This window comes from Bubalus bubalis, chromosome 12 (genome assembly GCF_019923935.1).
Source record: "Bubalus bubalis isolate 160015118507 breed Murrah chromosome 12, NDDB_SH_1, whole genome shotgun sequence".
NCBI classification, from domain to species: Eukaryota; Metazoa; Chordata; class Mammalia; order Artiodactyla; family Bovidae; genus Bubalus; species Bubalus bubalis.
In genome coordinates this window covers 100515432-100540884 of record NC_059168.1, presented here as the reverse complement: position 1 = coordinate 100540884, position 25453 = coordinate 100515432, and the positions used below count along the sequence as shown (strand labels likewise).

General features: G+C 54.1%; 2 protein-coding genes across 5 annotated transcripts in view; one reads left to right on the top strand and one right to left on the bottom strand.

Moving 5' to 3' along the window:
* Positions 1 to 1432: 1432 nt before the first annotated feature.
* On the top strand, positions 1433 to 4409 carry LOC102402394 (pyroglutamylated RFamide peptide). The gene is made up of 2 exons (XM_044926453.2): positions 1433 to 2035; positions 4005 to 4409. Exon 2 carries the CDS (start codon positions 4005 to 4007, stop codon positions 4407 to 4409), a length of 405 nt encoding a protein of 134 aa, XP_044782388.2. The 5' UTR covers positions 1433 to 2035.
* Positions 4410 to 9838: 5429 nt separating this feature from the next.
* The window catches only part of ABL1 (ABL proto-oncogene 1, non-receptor tyrosine kinase), a 145771-nt gene continuing 130156 nt past the window's right edge, over positions 9839 to 25453 (bottom strand). For all 4 annotated transcript variants that reach the window (XM_006043302.4, XM_044926452.2, XM_025261858.3 and 1 more), the window contains 7 exons: positions 25165 to 25249; positions 24296 to 24473; positions 22310 to 22494; positions 19808 to 19960; positions 18178 to 18267; positions 17666 to 17830; positions 9839 to 13528 (listed from right to left, as the gene is read on the bottom strand). In XM_006043302.4, coding sequence (XP_006043364.3) covers positions 11808 to 13528; positions 17666 to 17830; positions 18178 to 18267; positions 19808 to 19960; positions 22310 to 22494; positions 24296 to 24473; positions 25165 to 25249 — 2577 coding nt within the window. In that variant the 3' untranslated portion in view covers positions 9839 to 11807. The remainder of the gene's footprint in view (positions 13529 to 17665; positions 17831 to 18177; positions 18268 to 19807; positions 19961 to 22309; positions 22495 to 24295; positions 24474 to 25164; positions 25250 to 25453) is intronic.

Sequence of the window (25453 nt, the reverse complement as noted above, 5' to 3'; positions counted from 1 at the left end):
GCTTCCTGCCTGCTCTTGACCTCGTTCCTGCCACAGACGGGGCTGGAGACAGGAGCGCCAGGACACAGCTCTGATCTCGGTGCCTCTGTCCCCCGACCCTGTCACCATGAGGGCAGTAGACTTTAGCCCCTTCCTCAGGTCTGGGGGTGGGGAAGGGTCTTCAGGGCCGTCTATTCCCATGTGCGGTGATTCCCACCCGTCCTTAGCACCTCGGTCGCTCAGCGGTAGAGAATCCGCCTGCAATGCAGGAGCCTGAGATGCAGGTTCGATCCCTGGGTCGGGAAGATTCCCCTGGAGGAGGGCATGGCAATCCACTCCAGTATTCTTGCCTGGAGAATCTCATGGACAGAGGAGCCTGGCGGGTCATCGTCCATGGGGTTGCAATGAGTCAGACACGACTGAAGCGACTGAACACTCATGCACACCAGCACCTCACAGGCGAAGCCAATACAGGTCAGCAGGGTGAGGGCCCTGGAGCTGGAATCCGCTGGGCTCAGTCCTCAGTCCGGTCTGAACAGCCACCCCTAGACAACTGCCGTGCGGCCGAAGCCTCACCAAGCCCCTGCTCACCTCGCCGCCTGGCACGCTCTGGGAAATCTAGGCCGGGTGAGACACAGAGGCTGGGGCTGTGCTGGGCACCTCCTGCTGGTCTCCCCAGACACTGGTGGTGGACAGGGGAGGGGCGGGGGAGGGAGAGGGACGGGAAGGGATGGGGAGGGATGCTCCTGGGTCTGTGGGCTGCTATGGGCCAGTGGGGGCCCCCAGGAGAGCGATTCCCCATACTGGGCACCGGCCATACCCCTTTGGCTAGTGCCTTGAGGAACATGCTGCCCAAAGGGCCCCGTGCCCTGGCTTAGCCCGCAGCCCACCCCCTCCCCGCCCCGTACCCAGCAGGCCCCAGGGCCACTCAGCGATCACACACAGGGCAGGCAGAGGGGCGCACCGGACTTTGTGGTGAATAGTCGTGGGGTGAGTGCCCTGAGGTGTGAGCAAGATGCCGAGGGACCAGAGTGGATCCCACAGGGACCCGTGCACCCACGGCGCACCCCCTCCAGCCCTGTACCCCACTGTGGGGAAGCAGTGCAGGTGACCACACGTGCAGGTCCCCACCCGGGCCTCTGAGCTCCCGGGGGAAACTATCAGGGAGTGAGCGGCTGGGGAGTGACGAACTGGTCACGGTCATGGTGCCCTCCATGACCGTGACCTTCACCCAGGCCTCGACGAGCCCCACACCAGGCTCACAGCCTTGTCTCCATGGCCTGCGGCAGAGAGGCGGACGAGGTTTGAGCACACTCGCGGGTCTGTCCGTCCTTCCCCAAGTGAGGCTGGCTCAGTGGGGCCCACCGAGCCGGGCAGTGGGGCCTGGTGGGACTGAGCCTCCCTGCAAAAAGGCACACTCTCCAGTATTTTATGGGGTGTGGACTTGAGAGAGGGGCTGGTCTCGCCCCCCTCTACGCCCTCTCCCGCTGCCCAGCTCAGCCTCCTGGCACTGATGCCCCTCGTAAGGCTCCGGAGCAGGTGACCTGTGGCACTGAACACAGCTCCTCACCTCGCCCGTGCAACAGGCCGGGGCGGGCTCCAAGCCGTCTGGCCTCCCGAGTCTCCTGGGGGTGGAGGTGCTGGCCCGGCAAGCAGATCCGACAAAGGCAGGACCGTTAGGGTTCCTCCAGGCCAGGTGGGACCCCAGGGCCACGCCTGTGACTCACAGTGAACGAGGCGCCCTGGCTCCTCCAAGCAAGGCTGCCTTTGCGCAAAAGGCGGCCGTCTGGCCTCCTGTCAGACCACATCCTGTTTGTGTTGGGTCTTTTATCAACGTGGTCTGCGCAGTCCCATCCTTCACTACCAGGTCCCCAATGGAATCCCAGGGTCAGGAATGCGCAGCAATCAGGAGTGCCCAGGGCACGGGCCCCCTGGGGGGGTCGCTATATAAAGCAGGGAGCGCCCGGGAGCCGCACCTCCTGGACAAGAACCCAGAGCAGCTCTGCCCAGCCTGGCCCAGGTCCAGCCGCCCAGCTGGGAGCAGACCCGCAGCACCGTGAGTATGGCCGCTCCATCCCCGGCAGGAATCGCGCTCAGGCCTCCTGCAGGTCGGGAGCTGGGCACAGGCGGTGGGAATCCTGGGGACCCACAGGGCTGGGAAGGCCCCAAGGAGTGGAGACCCGCACCTCATCTTGCTGCCTAGAGCAGGCAGAGATTGGCCACGGGCGCCCTCCAGGGCTCGGCACTGGGCCTCCCTCTGTCTTCTCCTGCCAAGTCCTGGATGTTGGGGCCTGAACCCCAACTTGTGCTGGGGTCCAGTTTTTGGTCTGGAGTGTTCCAAGCTCCCATTGGATTCCTGAAGGGGTCCACGGTTCCCCCAAAAGGAAGGAGAGACGGCATCACACCCCCCCCTTTTGAGACCCAGAGGCCATTCCCAGGTAGATTCATCCACCGGCTGGACTCCCACCTGGTCTCAAAGCTGTCTGCCTCGCTTTCTGTGGGGAGGAAAGCCCTTGAGAAAAGGCCCCACCCCACCCAGATGCTGATGGAGAGGCTTCCCTGAGGCAGGTAAGAGGTTGCTCCAGCCTCAGGAGATGAGAGAGGGGTAGGAGGGCTGGATTCAGGAAGAGGAGGGAGGACATGCTCTAAGACTTTTTTTTTTTTTAAGCTTTTTGGGCTGAGTACACTTTGAAATGTCTTCAAGGGAGCCATTTCTGGAAAGAGCTCTGGGAGGCCTGGGCTGTCTTCTCCAGAACCCGCTCCCTCTATTCCAGCCTCAGCTCTCCTCCTCAGAGGACCAGCCCGCTCCCACCCACCATGGTCGTTACCAAAGAGGCTTCCTTTGCGAGGGAACGAGCAGTTACTGTCAAGGCAGGGGCACTGGGGGGAAGCTCTGTTTCTGTTTCGCATCCCCCACGGACCGTCATGCAAGGGGTAGAGAAGCCATTCCTGCGTCCAGCCCAATTAGACCCGGGCTTGCATCCTAGCTTTGTCACTTACAGAACTGAGATCTTGGGCCTGTCACCCGTTTGCGGATCCTGCCTCCTCTGTAGAAGGGAATAAGGGAGGCCCTCAAGGACAGTATCAGGTGGGGATGGCCCACAGTCCAAGAAGCCCCCTGGCCATTAGAATCAGGGACCCTAGAGCCTCTACTTTCTAGCTGTGGGGCCTGAGCACAGTCTCTTAGCTTTTCTGATGGTTCTCTTGCCTGTAAATAAAAATGGGAATAACAGGGCTTCAAGTTAGGTTTACTGTGAAGATAAAGTGCAACCACGCAGGCAAAGGTTTACCTTGCAGCCAGATTACACGGTTGGAGAAGGAAATGGCAACCCACTCCAGTATTCTTGCCTGGAGAAGTCCTTGGACAGAGGAGCCTGGCAGGCTCCACAGTCCATGGGGTCGCAAAGCGTCCCCATCACTGTCACTCAGGTGCACAGTGGGCGCTCAGCGGGTACTGGCAAGCGCTCCTCTCTGGGAGGACGTCTGAGTTAGGCCGGGCCGTCAGATCTGGTTCCTGCTTTCGGGAGAGACTGGCTTCCACGTCGCAGAGACATGAGCAGAGCATTCCCGCTAAACAGCTTAACCAGACCCATTTATTATCGAGTTGAAAACGAAGAGGGGTAGATGCTATTAACTCTACCCTATGGCTCTGAGATGATATGGCCCAGGAGTCAATAATTATAATAAGGGAAGGACGAGCCCACATTTGCTCAGCTCTCCCAGGGCCGCCTGTAAGCCGTCCCAGCGGCAGTGGTATTAGTGTGCTAAGCTGCCAAGGCCGTCAAAAGATTGCAGGAGAGGGAGAATCAGCCTAATTGGCGTGGCTGGCTCCTGAACCTGCTAAGAAAATAAGGGCCTGGTTCCCGCAACGTGTTGACAGTCCCTCTTGCTGCTGCAGGCTGGGCTCAACCGAGCCGCCAGATCATGCCTTTGACGGTGGCCCGGGTCCCCGGGAAGCACGCACATGGCTGTGCGTGGCCTCGGGGTGCAGCCCGTAACCCCCTCCTCTCTCTCCTCTGGACCAGATGCGGAGCCCTTACTCCCTGCCCTACCTCCTGTTCCTGCCCCTGGGTGCCTGCTTTCCGGTGCTGGACACAGAGGAGCCCGTGGACGCCGTAGCGGGCACCGGACGTGAAATGAGCTGGACGGACCCGGCGGGGGGACGCCCCTTTCCGTGGGGCTCCCCTGGGTGGCCAAGGGCCCCGTACCCACACGCCCTGCTCGTCACGGCCAAGGAGCTGCGGGCATCGGGCAAGGCGCGTGCTGGCTTCCAGCTGCGTCTCGGGAGGCAGGACGATGGCAGCGAGGCCACTGGCGGCCTCCTGGGGGAGGCCGAGAAGGTGGGGGGCCCGTTGGGAACCCTGGCTGAGGAGCTCAACGGCTACAGCAGGAAGAAAGGGGGCTTCAGCTTCCGTTTTGGCCGGGGGTGAAGGGGCCAGCATCCTGGGAAGGGCCCCTCTCCACCCGACCCCATCCCTGCTGTTTCCACACTCTTCTCCTCTGGCCTCAAAAACCAAGACACTGAGAAGGTGTGGGGTGTTCTTACAAAGGATGACAATAGGAATTATAAAAGCAGCAGGATTGGTTAGGTGGGTGCTTACTTTTGATTTCCAACTTTGCTGAAGCAAAAAAACCCTGGATGGTGTCAAAAAGGAGCTCAAAAGACCAGAAAGGCAAGGTAACAAGGGATACCACATCTGGCACAGCCCCCTGGCAGACTGCTGTGTTTCAGCCCTCTCCTCCGGGGGCCTGGAGCCGAGGATGCCCTTGGACCATGACTCTGAACAGGCAGAGCTGGTTGTGCTGGCTCTGGCTTAAAGGTAGGTGGCCTGAGTGATTCTGTAGGATAACTGAAGTTTTGACAGTCTCCACCAAGACGTCAGGGGTTGACATCTGAAGTGCGACTGTGAGCGAGCACATTCCACTGGGTACAGACTGCGGTTCTGAAAGTTAACAATGGAAAAAAAAATCTTGTTCTCCATCCCATTAAGACAACATCCCTCTGGCAAGAAAACCTTGCTGCGGTGTTGCGATGCCACCCGGAACCCACTGCCCAGCCCTTCTGACAAATGTCCTCATCGGTGGTACGTTTGCCAAGCTGAGAAGTCTCGTGGGAGGTGAATGAGGAAGGAATACATTTCTTTTTTTGCTGCAGCAAGGTTGAGCGTCCATTGTTCAGAATGTGAATGTGTTGTTGTCTTTTGAAATAAAAGTTGTAGCGACTGCAAACTGACGGGAAGCCCGCCTAGCTCTTGCCTGCAGGTGCTCTGTGCCCTGGGAACTTCGCTTCCCGAATTGTGAGTTGCCTTGACTTTGGGGAGATGGAAATCGTGTCTCCTGTACCCCACACCTCTCCCGGCATCCCCTTAATTGGCAGTTGGTGAAATACCTGTGGTCAGAGGTACAGGGAAAGACACACGGGGTGGTGCATTTTTCCTCTTGCGCTAGACAGCTCTTGCCCCGCTTTTCTCCAAGCGAGGAGAATTCTGAAAGCAACTGCTCTGCCCCGAGGGAAGCCCGCGCCGGGCAGCCCTGGGGCGAGGCGGAGCAGCTCCTTCAAACGTGGCTTTGGTGAGTCCTGCGTTCCGACCCTAGTCAGGTTCGGCAGGCTGATGCTCCTCACTCCCAGGCTGGCTTTAACTGCCAGGACCAGAACCTGTATCGATGTTGCCATGGCAACACCTCTCCTCCTCCCTTGGGAGCCACGGCTTGCCCCTGTTCACAATTGAATAATTCTCCACTGAGCTGTCACAATTAATCGGTAGATTCTTATTAGCCTTTTTAGAACCACACTGGGCGTGGGCCCGGCTTGGCACCTCAGAGCATTTCACAGTGTTTTTCCCGTTCTATTAGAGACTTAGGTTCCCCGGTAGCAGTTCTCAATCCTCGACAGCCCGGAAAGTCACTTCATTAAGGGGTGACAGATCTGAGCCATAAAAAGAGGCAGGCTGACTGGGGAGCAGAAATGGGATGGTGGGGTGGGACGGGGATGCAGGAGTCGGAGCTTCGCCTTATGCTGAGGCGAGCTGCCTGGAGCACATGTCCTGGGCTCAGGGCCACGGTGACGGGGGCCGGCAGTGACGCTGAGTCTGGGAGGCACGGTGTACCCTTTGGCCTGTGCCACTGGCGAGGGAGGGAGGAGCCGGGAGGGCTGCTGCTAATGTGACAGGTTGATGGGGGGGGGGGGTGGTCTTTGTGGGCGAAAGAAGCAAATACTCGGCCCTGAAGCCACAGAGGGAAAGCTCACAAAACCAGTCAAGGACAGCCCCACTGCGGAGGCCGTACAACACGGGGTGGCCAGAGGAGGCAGGCGGGGTCCTAGCCTGGGCTCTCACCCCGGCATGTGCTCACCTCCACTCTGATACGGGGGGAGGCGAGGCAGCGTCCTGGAGTAAGTACTCCAGCCCGTAGCTCATTTACACACACAGAGAAGCCAGAGAAGGTGCTCGTGACACACCAGGGGAAACAACAGGCCTAGGGCTGAGGGACGCCCTGCAGCAAGGTCCCCCGGCCCACACGCGCTCGGGACTAAAGGACCACCCCCGCAGTCACTAACGGTGAGAACTGGGAACCTGGAGGTCATCGAGGGGGGAAATGCTCCCGCACGTGTTTACGCACGCTGTGGGTATGCACCGGCTGGCTTTTAATTTACTAGGATTAGGTTAACCTCGATGGAGAAATCCGAGATAAAGCGGGGAGGGGGAGAGGGGAGGGCCTTCAAACAGTGGATAACCTGTCATTAGGCTTTCATCATTAAACAGAAATCAACAACAAAGCTGTCCTCTCCAGTTGCTTGTACATTGGAGTTCAATAAACCTGAAAATCAGAACAATCAAACCGCTATGGGCGTTGATCTGTTAAATCCACTCCCGCTGTGTTTGGCTAACCTTCCTCTTTAACCTCCCCACACCTCTCGACCCCCCGGCTCTGTAAAGGTTTGGGGGTCTCTCGTGCCATCCCCACACAGCCCCCCCCATCCTTGATGGAGATTACTCTCCAGATTAGTGAGGGTGAGGCTCTTCGGAAAACATCTGCTTTGGAAGCAGGGCGGTTACGCTCCCCCGGCGGCCCGGCCGGCTGCACCTGCTGTGGCCATGCTGTCCTCTGGCCCAGGCGCCTGGGAGCTGGTGCATTCGCTCGTGTTATGCATTCAAGACACACACACAAAACCTCCATCTTGGTGTGCAGATCTCCAGGTATTTAGCTCTTAAAATGGACGGGGAATATTTGCCGGTATTTTCTTGCATGTTTGAAATATTAATAAAAATGTCCAGGAAAAAAAGAGGTTGGGGGTGGGAGCAATAGCAGACCATCAGGCAGCAGCTGTAGTAAGCGAGGCATCAGCTCGTCCAAACAGTGCCCCGGTGCCAAAGATGCTGCAAGACACACGCCAGGGGAGACCCGGACCCGGGCAGGGGGCTTTCACCATCCAGGAGGGGAGCCAGGGCCCTGGCCCGAGATGGGGGCACGACCACGGAAGAAGGCGGGCACCAAAGACAGGGGACACCACGGTTGGGCAGTCTTCTCCCACCTAACATCTTCTGTACGAAGATAACACATCGACATGGGCCCCCCCGAGTGCTCAGCTGAGGAGCGCCGTCTATAAAACACCCCCAATGCCGACAGGGCTGGGTGAGCTGTAGCTCTCGCCTCCCCTCTTTCACGATGGAGGAGGGGAGGCGAGCCTGGCCCTGGAGCCCACCTGGAGTGTCGACAGATGAGTCCGGCACAGCAGGCATTAAGCAGGCACATGCTGTGTGACCTCGGGCTGGCTGCCGCACATCTCGGAACCCGGCTTTCTCACCCATGAAATGAAGATGGTCACAGAACCTCCCTCGTTAATTCTGAAAAAGGTGTGGGGTTTCCCACGGTGGTGCATTCATCGAGTAGCTAAAAGCACTCCCCTGTAAGCTGTAATTCTAAGAAAATCTTCAGTGCAACCTAACACACATCTGAAATGCGCCCCAATTCCAAGCGTGGTTGGATGAGTTTCCAGCCAGTGACACACCCATTAGCTGGCACCACCCAGGCTACGCACCCCACGTCGCCCACCTTTCTGACCTCTTCCATCAGACCACGTGCCCATTTAAACACCACTGTGCTGGGTCTGGCGGCTGCCTGGCACTGTGTACCGTAGCGTGGGGTGAGTCTGTCCCCTCCCACTCCCAGTGCCCCCCAACATTCCATGGCGTGCACATACCACCCCTACCTATTCCGTCCCCCTCTTGATGATTGCTTTCAGTTTGGGGATCTGAAAGGTTTTAAAATTTTTGAGGCTGGAAGCTTATAAATTTTGAGGTAACATGTCAACAGCAGCTGCCAGCCCTCTGGGGCTTGGCCCTTGGGTGCCCCCTCCTTTGTTCTGGACCTCAAAGGCCTGACTCAGACCTTTGGCCATCGTTGTGTGTACACACAGATATGTCTTCCTGGGGCTATATTCGAGTCCTCACTAGGTTCTCGAGGGGTTCTGTGACCAAAGAGGTTCAGGACCACTGACCTAGAACGGAGAGACCCAAGTAAGCTTCTTCAGCTCGCCTGACACTCGTGGAGGACGCTACTTTGGAGAAGAGCCTTCCGAGTCCCCTGTCTCAGGCCGGTATGGCTGCCAGGGTGACTGGCGCGTACACGAGGCCTCGTCCTGGTCTCACCACGTGGGAGCTGTGACTGGACGAGCTCTCTGCTGGGCGCTGGGAAGACGGGACGGCTCACCCTGTCTGTGAGGCTGAGTTCGGGACCCACGCACGCCTGACCCAGGGGAAGCAGCTGTCAGTGGGGACCGTCACTGCAATCCCACATCCTCTTTCAGACTTGAGAGCTGCCACTCAAAGCAAGAGCCTGCTCTCCGTGGAAAAGCCCCGACTCGGGGGCTCTGGTGTCCTGTGGCAGCTCTGCCACTGACCCACCCCGCGGCCTGGGCCTGTGTCTGCCTCCGTGAGACGAGGAGACCTGTTCCCTGGTGCCGCCTGGGGCCACGCCATTTGAGCACACACCGCAGGTCCTGCTGACCTCTTCCCCGGGCTGGCGTTTCCACTGCCCCTGCTGCAGAGCGGCACGGCTCGCTGCCCAGGTCTCTGGGAGAGAGGCTCCGCTGGACTGTCTTCACTGGGCTCTGGTGGACAGGATGTGTGTCCTCTGACAGGCCTGCTGGCTTAATAAGTATCATTAGCAAGGGGCAGCTACTCACTTCCCCGACGTCCACTTTCCGAGCCACCAGCTGGCGTCAGATGGAGAACGGATATTGAGGACACGTCAACACCCCTCGGGAGGTCCCCGTGGGAGAAGTCATGCTGTGGCCCTGGCCTGCGGCTCCATCCCCTCGCAGGCTGGCACACCCTGCTGGTCTTCATCCACTGAGAAATAAGACGCCTGGTGTGCTGAACAAAAGTGAGCGGAAGGCACTTTGGGGACTGATGACAGTGGCCGAAAGTGAATTCAAATGCAAAGAGAGAAAAAAAAAAAACCCTGTGGGGAGGGCCGAATGCTTTCAGGCCAGAGAGGCATCCCGGCCGTGCCCTCCCCCTCCCATTTCAGGGGCGGGCGGCACTGCTGTTGGTGGTCTTCCTTTCCCACGCCAGATGGCCACGGCCCGCGTGGGAGCACGGCCCATTCTCGGTGCTGCTGCTGAGCCAGGCCACTGGCGAGCAGGGCTCGAGGGTGCAGAGGGGCCCGACATGAGGGCTGGCTGGTGACACGGCCGGCGCGGGGTCCTGCCACACTCCTGTTCTCTCCTGTCGTGTGAGACCCGACGCGGCGCGGCCTCCGGCCACTTCGGGAAAGCCTGGCTCCCTCCCGCCCACGCGCGCGCCGGGGCTCGGAGGATGACAGGGAAGAATTATGGACCACAGCAATTCGCCCAAGGTCTGGTGTTGTAAACATTTATTTAAAAAATACTACGGAGGGGAGACGTGGATTCAAAAAAAACACAGAGTCATATACAGAAAAAAATGTACTGGACCAAAAAAAAAAAAAAGACACCATAGGCATTCCAGAAGGGAGGACAGTGGAAAACTATTTACAGGTCATTTATAAAAGGGCGAGTCTATAAAAGAGTGTAATATCAAAGTATAAATGCAAAATATAGTGGCACATCGTGTGAACGGGAAGAGACAAGTACCTCAGCAACGGGCAGTGGAGGGGACCTGGTGGGCTTCGCTCCACTTCGTCTGCAAGGCCACTGGCGGTGTTGGGGCACCCTCCCCCTTCGGTCTGCGCAGCACAGCAGCCCGGGGGGGCAAAGAGGTGAGGCGCTGTGAGAACAGCATAAAACGACCCAGAGGAAACCATCTCTATCAGAGAAATAAAAGACAAACTCAGGTGTTTAGTGTACAAACGGGGCCAGAGTGAGGTCATGGGCACGGCGTGGCCTGGGGAGCGGGTGGGAGGCGGTTTCCTCCTGGTTTCTCCACCGGTTCTCCTGAGCAAGGCCCAGGCAGGTGCCGGCCCACTCTTCAGTAGCTGCTCCAGGTCAAGGTAAAGGGCACGCGGGCTCCTGCCCCCGAGCCTAGCCCTGGGCAGCCCGAGGAGATGATGCTGAGGACTGCTCTCTGAGACACCTCCTGGGGTTTCCTTTGTCTGATTCTCTTCATCCCTGATGACTCCCACTGGAACATTAGGTTAAGCGTGCTCATGGTAATTAAATAAGCTACGTGCCCATCGGGGCATGGCCCACGCTAGGCGGGGCTTTGGTGCCCCAGTCCTTTTCCTCCTGCATGCTCGCTGGGCGCCCGATGGTGGGTCCTTCTCTCTGGAGAGGCAGCTGTGCTGAGGGCAGTTTGGAAATGCTTCAAGAACTCTGGAAAGCTGAAGACTGGCTTGTCACCAGGGAAAGAGCTCTGCAAGAATCTACTTTGCCTTAGAGGAGCACAATGGAATGGAAAGAGAGCAAGTGGAAGTAAAGACCAAGCACCTTATCAGGGCCCCCGGGAATTCGGAAGGAAGATAACTGCTCACTGCCGACCTGCCAGGCCCTGCTCTGGGACATCCTGGGCCCGGCTGCGCCCCCAAGCTCGCCACCCTCTCCTGCCTCTGGAGCCCCCGTGTGCTCCCCCGTGACCCTGCTACCCTCCAGACTCAAGCTTTCCATCCAGGATTAGCAGTGCGCGTCACAGGAGAGCAGGTGACGGGGCCCTGAGGACCTGGAGAGGACGACGAGGAAACTCTCCCCAATGCGGACTCCTTGGCTTCCCCCCAGACCGGGACCCAGAGGCTGGTTGATGGCGGCGCCCTGGCCTGTCTCAGCCCCAAGTCAAGAGCCGTCCTTCACATGGGGGGATGGTGCAAGGAGGGGGGCGTGGGGTGACCCCCGGGCCCCACTTCCCGGGACGTGGCTCTGGACACAGGTCCTCAGCAGGTGGCCCAAGCGAGGGGAGTGTACACTCGCTGCCTGGGGTGAGTGGAGGGGACAGTCTCCAAGCCCTGCTGACTTAGCTCCCGTTCAGAGTGCTCCCTCCTTGGGACAAAGTGGGCGAAGGCAGAGCCAGTGGAGGTCCTCCAGGGAGGAAGACGGAAAGGAAATGCTCATCAACCTTCCCGCCTGGCCCCGAGAGCTCAGTTTTGAAGCCCCACGTGCAGGGAGGAGGCTGGTGTGCCCACGGCAGTCCAAAGAGCGGGAACTCCACAGAGAGAACTTGGATGAGGCTCCGGGAGCCAGGCGGAGGCGAGCGCAGGAGGATGGCGGGCAGGACAAAGTCGTGGCACCGCGTTCCACGGCGGCAGCCGCTCTGCCAGGTGCAGAGCTCCAGGCCAAGGTCCCCACGTGCGGGTCCTGCCGGCCGCCTGCCCGCTGTCCCGGGCACACACAGGGAGCCCTCGTGTGCCGCCGGCTCCTGCTACCTCTGCACGATGTCGCTGATCTCCTTCACGGAGCTGAGGAGTTTGCTGAAGTCCTGAGTGGCCGCTGGGCCACCACCTGCGGTTGCTGGGCAGATTTGCAGCTCCCGGAGGTTGTTCTCCAGTTTGTTGATGGCCTCGCGGAAGGCGAATTTGTTCCTCATTTGCTGGATGGAGTCCACATAGCTCACGCAGAATGTGTAGAGGTTTTTGCCGGCTTCGAGCACGGCGCTGTGGCTGGCCATCTGCTCAGAGTTCTTGGAGATGGCCAGGCACAGGGCCTCCGTGCCATCCAGCACCATGCCCTTGGTGATGGCGCCACTGGCGATCCGCTCGGGAGGCTGCCGGGTTTTCCGAAGAGACACGCGGGTCGATATGAGCGGGATGAAGGCGGTGGAGGACGGCTGGTCCCCTGCCAGGGCAGAGGGTGCTGACGGCAAGGTGGCGGGGGTGGGGGCGGGGCTGGTCGGGGTCCCCACCGGCTTGGTGGATGCCGGCGGCTTTGGCATGGATGGGAGCACGGGCTTCTTGGCGCCCTCTCCCAGCTGGCCAGACTTGGCGGTGTCGCTGTTCACGGCATCCGCAGCCAGAGCTGCGGGTTTCACCTTTGCCCCGGCGCCTGCCTCCCCGGCCGCTTCCTGGCTCTGGCTCTGCGAGGACTTCCCGGCTTTGCCAGTGGAGGTGGGTGGCGGGGGTGGCGGGGCAGGTTTGAGCTTGGACAGCTTCCCCTTGTCTCTCCCTGGGGACTCGGAGGCGGGCTTGTGCCTCCTCCCCCGGGGCTCCTCTGCAGCAGTGGAGGCAGCCTTGCTGGGCCCTCCGGAGGCTCCTGGCCCTGCCCGGCTGGTGGGGGGTGCCAGCTCAGTGGGCGTCCCCGCAGCACTGGGCCTGCCGGCCTCCTCCTTGTGGGGAGGGCTGGAGGGAGGCGCGGCCGCACCCTGCCTCCGGAGCGGTTTTGGCGTCAGGCTGGGTGGGCTGGAGCCTGGACTGGCCTCAGCCGCGTCCTTGAAGACCTCGTCGGCGGCCTCCTCGGTTTTCTTCACCAGCCGGGGCGGCGGGGTAACCGTGCCTCTGGTCATCTGGTCAGACCTGTTCTCGCTTGCCCGCTTCCGAGGCAAGGCCGGCTTCTCGCTTTTGTGGCCTCCGAAGGTGGACGAGTCGAACTGCCTGCCGGTGGACTGCAGGTCCCGAGGCAGGGTGACTGACCGCCACTCTGTGTCCTTGGCGCCATGGGGCACACAGGAGGCCGAGCAGGACCTCAGAAAGCGCTTGCTGGCGCCGCCACCGCTCTCCTCTTCACCGGCAGCCAGCCGGCTGCTGGTCAGAGTGCTGGACTTTTTCCACAGGTGGGGCGACCGGAAGCCTGCGCCCCCAGACTCCCGGAAGGCTCCGTTGGGGACCCCGGCCCCGCCGTTGGGCTTTGGGGACTTGGCCGACTCTGCTGCATCCAGGGGTGCTGGTGCCAGCGCCCCGTTGCTGATTTCCCGGCCTTCCTCCTCACTGGCCGCTTTCCGCTCGGGCGGGCCATCCATCTCCCGGAAGGAGCTGCTGCGTTTGGGAGGGGTCGGGGCGGTTTTCTTCTTCTTCTTGATCAAGGCGCTGAACAGGTTGGTCTTCTTGTCTTTGGGAAGCAGGCGCTCATCCTCATTGAGGCCACCATCCGGAGGACCCCGTTCTTTTCGAGGAAGCAGTGGAGATACAGATGGTTCGTGGTCCACAGGATCTGAAACACACAGGGAAGAGTTGAACGAGTCCAGGCCAGAAGCGACGAGCCTGGCCTCACCCGGGCCGGCCGGCCTGTCCTCACACAGCGGCTCCGCATCTGGGCTCTGCCAGGCTTGCATGTGCAGTTGGGCTGCTCGCCCCTGGCGAGCGACTTCTCTCTGCTCACCCTCGGCTTCCTCATCGATAAAACGGAGCACAACAGAGCTACCCAGAGTGCTGCCGTGAGAATGGAATGGATGTGGGGCATTTATCACAGCTCTTGGCACGAAATCCTCAGTAGCTATTGTCACTGTATGTTGGTGGTGCTATTATTGGGCAGAGCTAAGGTCTCGAGGATGAGATGGCTGGATGGCATCACTGACTCAATGGACGTGAGTCCCAGTGAACTCCGGGAGTTGGTGATGGACAGGGAGGCCTGGCGTGCTGCGATTCATGGGGTCGCAAAGCGTCGGACACGACTGAGCGACTGATCTGATCTGATCTGAAGGTCTCTCTCCTTGAAGACAGCAAAAAAGATGGGGCACCCAAGCCCACCGCCCCACCCCTGTTAAAGCAGCAGAGGCCTCTGCACACCACCATCTGGAGGGTACAAGGCAGACGAGGCCAAGCACAGGGTCAGGAGCTGGGCCTCTCTGACCAGGCGGCTGCCCGCGGCTCCTGCGAGGCCGGGCAGGAGGGAGGGGGGCCGCGTGCCACGGAGTGCAGTGACAACGGGCTATTATGCTCGCGGAACTAGAAGGGTGACCTTTTAAAACTTTTAAATGGGCATTCTTTAAATATGAATAACAGCGCCTAAGAAATCTTTCTGGCGTTGCCAAGCTCCCCACGAGTGAGTGGCAGAGCTCTCCTTCCAAGGGCGGCAGCAGCACGGTGGCCATCAGCACCTGGGACGCTGAGGGACGAGGCAGCTGTCAGAACAGCAGGTGGCACACAGGACTCCCGGATCCGGGGAAGTCGAGGCCCTCCAGAAACCTCAGCCCCGTCGGAGGAAGGCGAAGAGAGTGAATTTCTAATGAATTATGCACAGCTCTGTTTCACGGGCTGAACAGCTAATTGACACTCTTGGCGCGCCATGAGATTACATATCAGAATGCCCCTCAGATGAATACTGATGGGGGGTAAATGAACACGATGGCTTATCACTGGCCTTTTAATAAGCCGCAAGTTCTCAGAGCGGCCCCTCCTCCCCACCGCTGTCCCACTTCCTGACGTCGGGATGACTACCAGAAGGATGAGGGGCCAGGTTCTACACAGTCTACATGCTGTTGAAGCAGGCTAAGCACGACGGTCCCGGGAGTGTGCAGAGAGCGCAGCATAATTTATCTCTTACATAAACCTTTTAAGTGTATACTTTTGCTGTATTTCATAGTAAATATATTTGTGCAGCAGTACATATACAATACCTATATATAGGAGCTACACTTTCAACTTTTAAAATATGGGTACATGATTAAAGAATAGCAAGGAGAGAAAAGAAATCCAAAAACTTCCAAATGTTCAAGCTGTATTTAGAAAAGGCAGAGGAATCAGAGATCAAATTGCCAACATCTGCTGGATCATAGAAAAAGCAAGAAAATTCCAGAAAAACATCTACTGCTGCTTCATTGACTATGCTAAAGCCTTTGACTGTGTGAATCACAACAAACTGGAAAATTCTAAGTGATCAATGTGAAGAAACAGAGGAAAACAATAGAATGGGAAAGACTAAAGATCTCTTCAGGAAAATTAGAGATACCAAGGGAACATTTCATGCAAAGATGGGCTTAATAAAGGACAGAAATAGTATGGACCTAAAAGAAGTAGAAGACATTAAGAAGAGGTGGCAAGAATACACAGAAGAACTGTACAAAAAAGATCTTAATAACCCAGATGACCACGATGGTGTGATCACTCACCTAGAACCAGACATTCTGGAATGAGAAGTCAAGTGGGCCTTAGGAAGCATCTCTACAAACAAAACTAGTGGAATGATGGAATTCCAGTTGAGCTATTTCAAATCCTGAAAGATGTTGTGTGAAAGTGGTGTACTCAGTATGTCAGCAAATTTGGAAAACTCAGCAGTGGCCACAGGAATGGAAAAGGTCAATTTTCATTCCAATCCAAAAGAAAGGCAATGTCAAAGAACGTTCAAACTACTGCACAATTGCACTCATGTCACACGCTAGCAAAGTAATGCTCAAAATTCTCCAAGCCAGGCTTCAACAGCACATGAACAGAAAACTTTCAGATGTCCAAGCTGGATTTAGAAAAAGCAGAGGAAACAGAGATCAAATTGCCAACATCTGCTGGATCATAGAAAAAGCAAGAAAATTCCAGAAAAACATCTACTGCTGCTTCATTGACTATGCTAAAGCCTTTGACTGTGTGAATCACAACAAACTATGGAACAGCTGGGATATACCAGACCACCTTACTTGCCTCCTGAGAAACCTGTATGCAGGTCAAGAAGCAACAGTTAGAACCAGACATGCAACAACAAACTAGGTCCAAATTGGGAAGGGAGTATGTTAAGGCTGTGTATTGCCACCCTGCTTATTTAACTTATATGCAGAGTACATCATGCAAAATGCTGGGCTGGATAAAGCACAAGCTGGAATCAAGATTGCTGCGAGAAATATCAGTAACCTCAGATACAGCACCTTTATGGCAGAAAGCGAAGAGGAGCTAAAAAGCCTCTTGATGAAAGAGGAGACTGAAAAAGCTGGCTTAAAACTCAACATCCAAAAAATGAAGATCATGGCATCAGGTCCCATCACTTCATGGCAAATAGATGGGGAAACAATGAGAGACTTTATTTTCTTAGGCTCCAAAATCACTGAAGATGGTGACTGCAGCCATGAAATTAAAAGATGCTTGCTCCTTGGAAGAAAAGCTATGACAAACCTAAACAGTGTATTAAAGAGCACAGATATCACTTTGCCAACAAAGGTCCATATAGTCAAAGCTATGGTTTTTCCAGTCATCATATATGGATGTGAGAGTTGGATCATAAAGAAGGCTGAATGTTGAAGAATTGATGCTTCTGAACTGTGGTGTTGGAGAAGACTCTTGAGAGTCCCTTGAATAGCAAGGAGATCAAACCAGTCCATCCTAAAGGAAATCAAGCCTGAATATTCATTGGAAGGACTGATGCTGAAGCTGAAGCTCCAATACTTTGGCCACCTGATACCAAGAACCAGTTCATTAGAAAAGACTCTGATGCTGGGCAAGATTGAAGGCAGGAGGAGAAGGGGACGACAGAGGACAACATGGCTGGATGGCATCACTGATTCAATGGACATGAGTCTGACCAAGTTCTAGGAAATGGTGAAGGACAGGGAAGCCTGGCATGCTGCAGTCCACAGGGCCGCAAAGAGTCGGACACAACTGAGTGACTGAACAACAACATGATGAAAAAATTGGAATCGTGGGGTCTTGAAGATTCTGGCTTTGTCCTGTCCCTTCCCATTCACCCAGAGTGTGTGGCCCATCAGACCAATCCCCTAGAAGCAGCTAAAAACCCAGACACCTGGCCCACTGCAGACATCTCCACTCAGTTGGTCTGCTCTGGAATCCAGACTTCCGTATTTTTTTTTTGATTGGGGCAACTGAAAACCAGAGCAGCCTTGCTGAGAGCAGAGCCTGGCACACAGGAAGCACTGGGTCCATGTTTGCTCATGTTAACCCCTCCTGCAGTGCTCCCACCGCCCTCGTTAGGCAAGGGGACAGCACCAGAGTCTCTTCTCAGGGACCACGAGAGGACCCCAGCTCTGCCACGGGGGTCTCATGGCTCCGTCAGCACCAGTGAGCTTTTCGTATCAGTGCTTTCACAACGAGCTGCTCTTTGTTTGGTTTAGTGTTTATTATTGCTCTATCTGTCCACAATGCAGAACAACCACAAACAGTGTGAATGATACATGAAAAGGTGGGTTTGTTCCTGGTAGGTTTTATGAACGTCTCTGCCTATCTGACTAGACTGACTGCCGAAGCAATGGCTCCTACCTGATGGGGGCGGGGGGTGTGGTGGCTCAAGAGTGCAGAGAAAAGGAGAACTTTCCTCTCTTTGCAGCTGGCCCACTCATGAGGGATGTGCCTGCCTTTCAGTTTAGGGTCGACTCCCTGGGGCCCCTGAGGCGGGTGGGGGGTGGGCACATACCAGTCTCTCCTGGGCCCTTGGAGTGGGGTGTCTCGGGCATGTCGGGGCTGTCTTTGTGCTCAGCAGCTCTCCTGGAGGTTCTCGTCTTGGTGGGCAGTTCTGGGGCCTGCAGCAGGGTACCTGCAACCCCTCGCATGCCCTTCTTCCCCAACTCCTTTTCCACTTCTAAGAAACATCAAAAAAATTAAGAATAAGACCAGCAGTCATCAGCAGTGTATCACTGTGGTATGTTGGCTTTTTCTTTTTAAGGCGACAGTGGTAAACAATATACGGTTACAGAAAAGGGACACACACTCTGAAGAAACAGTACTTGAGCAATTTTCAGAACCCTGGCTTCAAGAGATGGAAGGCCACCCTCAGCACCCCTGCTCCACTTTCTGGTCTCCAGCGAGATGCTGGTCTACGTGCTCCAGCAGGAAGTGGACTGAAGGCCTGGGCTGGGCCCCACACGGCTGTCCCTCCCAGGTCGACCTCGCTCCCCACCACAGGCACCCCCAGGACGGGCACTTTACCGTCTGATATGCTGGATTCCTGGAACATCGTTTCAAAGGCTTGGTGGATCTCAGCGAAGGAGGGCCGGTCGGAGGGATTCCACTGCCAACCTGCAGATGAGACCCAAGTCAGACGGCCCACGAGGCCTCGCTAACATGGGGGGATGAGACATTCTCGGTGGAAAGTCTGGAAATTAACATTCCAATCCTACTTAAGCATCTTTTGCTATGACAAGTTAAAGTGACGAATGTCACTGTGTCTTATTACAGACGTTGAGAATTTGAGAAAATTTTACATACTGGCAGGAATATGGAGTGTAAAATCCCAGAGACAGGCTGACAGCAACAGCTACATGTACAAACAGGATTTTACCAGCCTGCCTCCAGCAAATGCAGAAAGTTACTAAACCCAGTAGCTTGCTTCCTACCTTACCCTTACTTCATGGTTATCAAAGCCCAAATTCCTCATCAGAAAAGACGTACTAATTAAAACAAGGTTAAAATGAGGATTAAGGGATGACTAAATCCTGTTAGGTAAAGACATAGAGTCCCTCTCGGAAACTTCTGTTGAGAATATCAATTCATATAACCTTTTTGAGAAAAAGATGATAAAACCTATCAAAATTTAAAATGCACTTAGCTCCCTGAACCAACAGTTCAACTTCTAGAAGTACTAGCAAAGTGCAGAGGTCTATGTATGAGGGTGCTGGTTCCTGCCTTGTTTATAATGACAAAAAACCCCCAAAAAACCAACAACAACAAATGTGTAAAACAACCAAATGCTCATCAAAAGAGGACTGGATGGATGAATAAATCATGCAATAGATGCCAGAGAGCTACATAAAGATATGAGACAGGAAAGTGGGGGGAAGAGAGTGCACCTGCTCTGAATCACAGACATGGAAAGACAGGCCTGTTCCACTGCTAAGTACAAAAAAAAGGTGAGGTGATAAATTTTTATACATTTTATATATGCACACACATTACATACTTATACACACACAACCTGTAACACACACATAACACACACCTGTAACATACATACACCACACGTATAACACACACACACATACACATGTGTGTATGTATATGTATGTGCGTATGTAAATTGCTGAAATTTCAGGGCCCATAATATATATGGGCTTCCCTGGTGGCTTAGCAGTAGAGAATCCTCCTGCCCATGCAGGAGATGCAAATTGGATCCCTAGGTTGGAAAGATCCTGGAGAAGGAAATGGCAACCCACTCCGGTATTCTTTCCCGGGCAATCCCATGGACAGAGGAGCCTGGAGGACTACAGTTCACAGGGTTGTAAAACTTGGGCTTCTTATTAATAAATGCAAATTTCTTGTATAGTGGGCAAATATTCTGAGTGACTTTTATCCACCCAGGTTTGGTATCCATCGGTCTCATTTTGCATGAAAAACAAACAAAAAACCCTCACATGTAAAATACTATCCATGAATAAAGGCACAGAGAAACATGGGAAAAGTTAAGCAAAAAAAAAAAAAAGCACCAAACTGTACAGTAGTTGCTTCTGAAGAATGGGAAGGAAGAGAGGAAATGGAGCACTTTCAACCCCTGACTTGACACACACGCCCCGCACTGGGCTGCCTACAGAGCCCACATTGGAACCAGCAGGGGAAGGCTCACATGCTCGCATGAGTTCGTAGACCTTCTCTGGGCAGCCTTCCGGGCGCTCCATGCGGTAGTCTTTCTCCAGCAGCTCATACACCTGGGACAGGTCAATTCCTGGGTAAGGTGACATGCCATAGGTAGCAATTTCCCAAAGCAACACTCCAAATGCTAAAAGAAAAAAGAAAGATCAAGACTGTTCAAGGTGCATTTAAGATTTGACTGCACCGCATTCAAAACCGGCTAACTGTGCAGCAGACTTCAGAAGTTACGCCCTCAGAAGCAGCCCAGACACTCCAACATTTTATAAGGCTCTTAATTACCAACAGCCCTGGACAGAACAGGACAGGATGAGGCTTTCCGGTCACTCAAGCCCACGGACTAGCACATGCTGTAGGAGAGAAGGGGCCTGGGGTGACCAGCCCCTCCAGGGTCTTTAAGGGAGCATGGCCATCTTGTTGGGAGATGTGGTGGAAGGTGCCTAGGACTGGAATTGAAGAGGCCATTTCTAGTCGTGGCTCTGTGACCAACTAGCCACATGCCTCCAACAGGCACCTCTCTCTTCTGGGTATGTGAAGTTATCTCTAAGGTCCCTTCCAACTCCAAAAATTCCATTAAAATCTAACGAAATCACTGAAATTCCAGGTCCCACTAAGGAACCTGAATTCCTTGGAGAAGTGGGTGGTTCAGGTCAGGGGCAGAGAATGAACCTGGAGTATTTCATCCATTTTAGATAGCACAGATGCTAAAGAAGACTATAGGGTTTTGTCAGAAAGAACCAGGAATAATTTGAAGTCCCCACAGGCCAAAGTTGAGACAATCTGAATATCAATTTTAAAAAACTCCTGCAGTGGATTAATCCATAATATACTCAAATATAATTAAATCCAAGAGCTTGTAATATTACTACAAAAGAAAAACAAAACCTAACTGGTCACCACTGGAGGGTATTAAGAACTCAATCTGTTATCATGGAAACTGGTAAATAATGGCAAGGAAGTTTATATTTATCTTGTCTTTCCTGTATGAACTGTACACCCTACTGTAATCAGATGGTAGGAGAGAGGAAGTTTCTTCTTATAGAAGTATGGAGCTCATAAATGAGTAAGGAATGAGAGAACCAGGGAACTGTCACTTGGCAAGCCCCTCATCAATCAGTGGCTCTAGACAGAGAGGGGAAATCAAGAATTACAGGGCTACTGATCAAAGGTGCCCTCCTTCCTATGAAGTACTCTTACCAAAACAAAACAAGTCACACCCGAATGTGATCAAGGTGCCTAGGTCCAACTATCCACTTTCTGGGAATAGTGAAGACTGAGGAACATGAGAAACAGTGAGCAGAATCCAGAATGTGGGAGACTTTAAAGGACAAATGGCAGGATCTGTTCCACAAATAACCAGCGAGACACACAGAGAGATGAGAAAGGAGTTTACAGACTAGAGGAGACCTAAAGGATGTCATCAACTAATTGCACTGGTAAATTTGTATTTTCACCCCAATTCAAACAGATCAAAAAAAAAAAAGGGGGTGACTTTTATGATTAACTGGAAATTTGAACATTGATATTTGCTAATATTTAGAAACCGGTTCTTTGATGGCTCAGCAGGTGAAGAATCTGTAATACAGGAGACACGGGAGACACGGGTTCGATCCTTGGGTCAGGAAGATCCCCTAGAGAAGGAAATGGCAACCCACTCCAGCATTCTGGCCTGAAACATCCCATAGACAGAGGAACCTGGTGGGCTACAGTCATCCCATGGACAGAGGAACCTGGTGGGCTATAGTCCAAGGGGTCGCAAAGAGTTGGACACAACTGAGCGACTAAGCAGGCAAAATCCAGAAACTAAACTCAACTTGCGGTTCTACAAATACAAAAGCCATCTTTTAAGAGACATATGAAATATTCATGGACAGAACATTATGCTGTCTGGAATTTGCTTTGAAATAACAAAGGTTGGGGCTGGGCGGGGATATAGGGTGAGAGGGTACCACAAGGTGAAGACAGCAAAGCTGGGGTGGCAAGTGCCTGGAGTCCTCAGGCAACTCTGCCTCCCTGACTGCCTGCTGACAATCTGCATAACCAAAAGTAAAAATAAAATACTGTCACACAAGGCTTCGGAGAGGAACATTCTACTTGAATTTCAAACCAGACTCTGCAGCATTCTCTCCGCAGAGGCAGACCCTGGGTGCCTGCAGGGTGGGCTGGCTGCCCTGCACATCCAGGCAATCTAAGAGTGAAGAAGACATAAAGTTGTTAAGTGGGGGAAAGAGTTCATCTGAATTATTTTCGAAGAGAAAAAAAACCTCATTTTTACCTTATTTAGGAGAGAAAACACGGGAGAAGAGATTTTTGAAATTGAAAAAGAAGTAAAATAAACAAAAAGAGAAGGAAGCAATGAGAGAGAAATGAAAGAGCAAGGGAAAAGGAACTCAAAAGGCAAGGAGAGAAAGCAAAATGGGGACATAGCCCCCCCCACCCAAGACGAGGGCGAGGACAAAACCGGAGCGGTGGCCCTTACCCCAGATGTCCGACTTGATGGAGAACTTGTTGTAGGCCAGGCTCTCGGGCGCCGTCCACTTGATGGGGAACTTGGCCCCGGCGTGGGCTGTGTAGGTGTCCCCTGTCATCAGCCTGCTCAGGCCAAAATCAGCCACCTTCACCAAGTGGTTTTCCCCTACCAGGCAGTTTCGGGCAGCAAGATCTCTGGGAAAGGAAACAGTTTATCTGTGAGTTCCTGGCTGGCTGTCAGCTTTACAAATCTTGCACCACTGCTTACCAAGGGGCAACACCCACAATGGGAAAATGGAGATCCTAAATAAATACATCTGCTTGTAAATAGTAACCACCAAGCTCTACCCGCAGCGGGTGGCGGGGGAACAGGCTCCCTGGCCCCACGACCTGGAGTGAGTGAATCACCCTAGGACTTGGTTCTCTCACCCATAAGATGATGATATCGGTGCTTGCTTCTTAGGGTGGTTGTGAGTGGTAGTGAATTCACAGTAAAGCACTGACGATGCCTGGGGACAGTGTCCTTAAGAGTCTGTTCAGCTACTCCTGCCCTGTGCCAGGCACCGGGAGCCGATATCCAGGCCAGGCCTTGATCTCAAGAAACTTACATCAGCGTGAGTCTCTGCTTGTCCTATTTAGACTCAACAGGAGCCCATGACATTCTTTATCCAAATTGTATTTCCCACTTCCCTATTTCTTCCTGATGCATATCCAAATGTATCCTATGGATTCTCTCCTGTATAATCAGCTTCCTTTAGCCTCCTGATTCTCCCACGGAGGCAGGAGCCTAATCTCTGGTTCACGGACGTTAAGCATGAAATCGCAAGGCAACCTGGAAAGCGGGATGAGGAGAGGCCCCCGCTGAAGGCGATGGCTGTGAGATAGCCTGATCACCAGCAATGAGAGGGAGGAAATTCAGGAGGGTGGTGCCTAATAGGATTTCGGTAAAGCATTTTAAGTTTGCGTGAATGAAGAGAGAATGAACCGAGCCATACAAGGCAAACCAGAAGTCAAGAAATTTCAATTTGCAGCCTCAGAGGGTTCACTTTCCTGAGTGACAGGAGCCTCTGAAGCAGACTCTCATGGAGCAGAGAAAAATCTGTTGTACAAGGCACTGCCAGCAGTTCACACACGGTCCTCTTACTTCTCACTATGAAGTCCCGTGTACAGGTTTCATACTTGAGTTAATTGGGAAGGAAAGGTCACCACGGTGGCTGGAGAACATCTTGTATAGAAGACTCCGGCAAAGCCCATCAGGCCCTGTCCTGCACAGGCCGTCACTCTGCTAGGAAGCCATTTCCACCAGCAAAGAATGTGGAGACCAAGATAATTGTGGCATGTTTGAAGGTCAGAACACTCCAGGCTTTGAAGCAGCCAAGATGCTTAATTTAGAACTACGCATACACAATCCTGACAATGGTGGAAACATCCCTGAACCAGATGACAGCAAGTTAAGTGGAGAATGAAATGATAATTACCAGAAGGGAGGGGAAAACACATACACACACAACACGGGAACAAAACCCATGTAGGGCCGTTTCTGAGACCTTGTGGGGAAAAAACGCCCCAGCGGCTGCTGGGAAGAGGTCACGACACTACTGATGAACCCCAGCCCTGGAGGAGCAACGGGTGCCCTATGTCACAGGGAGCCCTGCCAATGAAAAGGGGTGCCTTCTGATAAACTTCACCCAGTATTCCTCTTAGTCCAAAATGATTCTGCAGTGAAATACTTCTCAGCCTGGGGATAACTGCTCTGTGGGTCCAAGGGCCAGGCCGGGCTGAGTGCAGTCCTGGATGCACACCCGAAGCTGGCAACGTCAGGAACATGGTGTTCGCCTTTGCTCCAAGGTCCAAGGAGCTGCCGACGCTAAAAAATTCAGAGGCTGAGCCAGAAGACTTTGTAGGTTGGGGTTTTTTTTTGTAAAAGTATGCCCGGGTCCCGTGGTTGCCCCGCAACTCCGCTGGTGCGGGGAGGGCGGCCTCACGCGGCTCCTACCTGTGGATGAAGTTTTTCTTCTCCAGGTACTCCATGGCGGACGAGATCTGCGTGGCCATGTACAGCAGCACCACGGCATTCACCTCCTGCCGGTTACAGTCCCTCAGGTAGTCCAGCAGGTTCCCATAGGTCATGAACTCAGTGATTATGTAGAACGGGGGCTCCCGCGTGCAGACCCCTGCCAACGAGACAAGGCTTCAGCGTGCCGCTCCGCTCCCAACGGAGCACACACCAGAAAAGATGAGCCCTGAAGAACGAGGCTTCTGAGACGGATTCTCTCTCTGCCCCTACATCCCGGGCCCAGGTCCTGCGATGACTCCATGCACTCGTGGGTTGAGATTATGTTCCCGCGGGAGGGATGTGGCCCCCTGCCCCCTTTTTTCTTCCTCTCAAGCCCATGGGCTTCAAGCAAAGAAGCTGCCACTGAGTTCAAGAGCAGAGGCTGGGCCACATCAAACATGCTAAGTCATCACCCCAAAGGATATATGGATATTTCTATGTACAGAATCGCTTCAGGAAGGAACTTCTGAAATTCTTAGGTTTCAAGATACTGATTTGAGACTTGTGCTTGACCACTTTTGGGTATCAGCTTAAAAGTTATAACATTCTCTCTCACTCATGTGGGCACATGGACACACACACACACCCACCCCATCTCTCACTTGTGCGGGTGCATGGACACACACACACACAGACACACACACACACACATCCATTCCACACAGGTCTCTTTGTACCAAGGGCTGATACAGGTGGGGAACAGATGTACAGACCAGAAACCTTAAGGCAGTGAGCCATTCACCTCTGCTTCAACAGCGCCTGTATCACTCGGAAAGTTTAATTCAGAGCTTAGAGCTCCTCACACTCACCGAGTAACTGTACTAAATTGGGGTGCTTGATCTCTTTCATTACTGCAGCCTCTTTCAAGAACTCCTCCACCTCCATGGTATCCTCCTGCAGGAAAGAAAGAAGTGATGACATTATCTCAGCAAGGAAAAGTGCTCAAGTGGGGAAGTACGACTTGAACGGTTAACACAAGCTGGAGCTTCGACAGGTAATCATCCTGGTCCACCAGTTTCAACCACGACATCCTTCTTGACAGGTTCCAAGGTGGCCGGTCATCAGCCCGATGGCACAAAGAATTTTCCACTATGGCGC

What these genes read in the sequence shown, in the direction of transcription:
- LOC102402394 (XM_044926453.2), top strand. Translation starts at nt 4,005, where the DNA reads ATGCGGAGCCCTTACTCCCTGCCCTACCTCCTGTTCCTGCCCCTGGGT.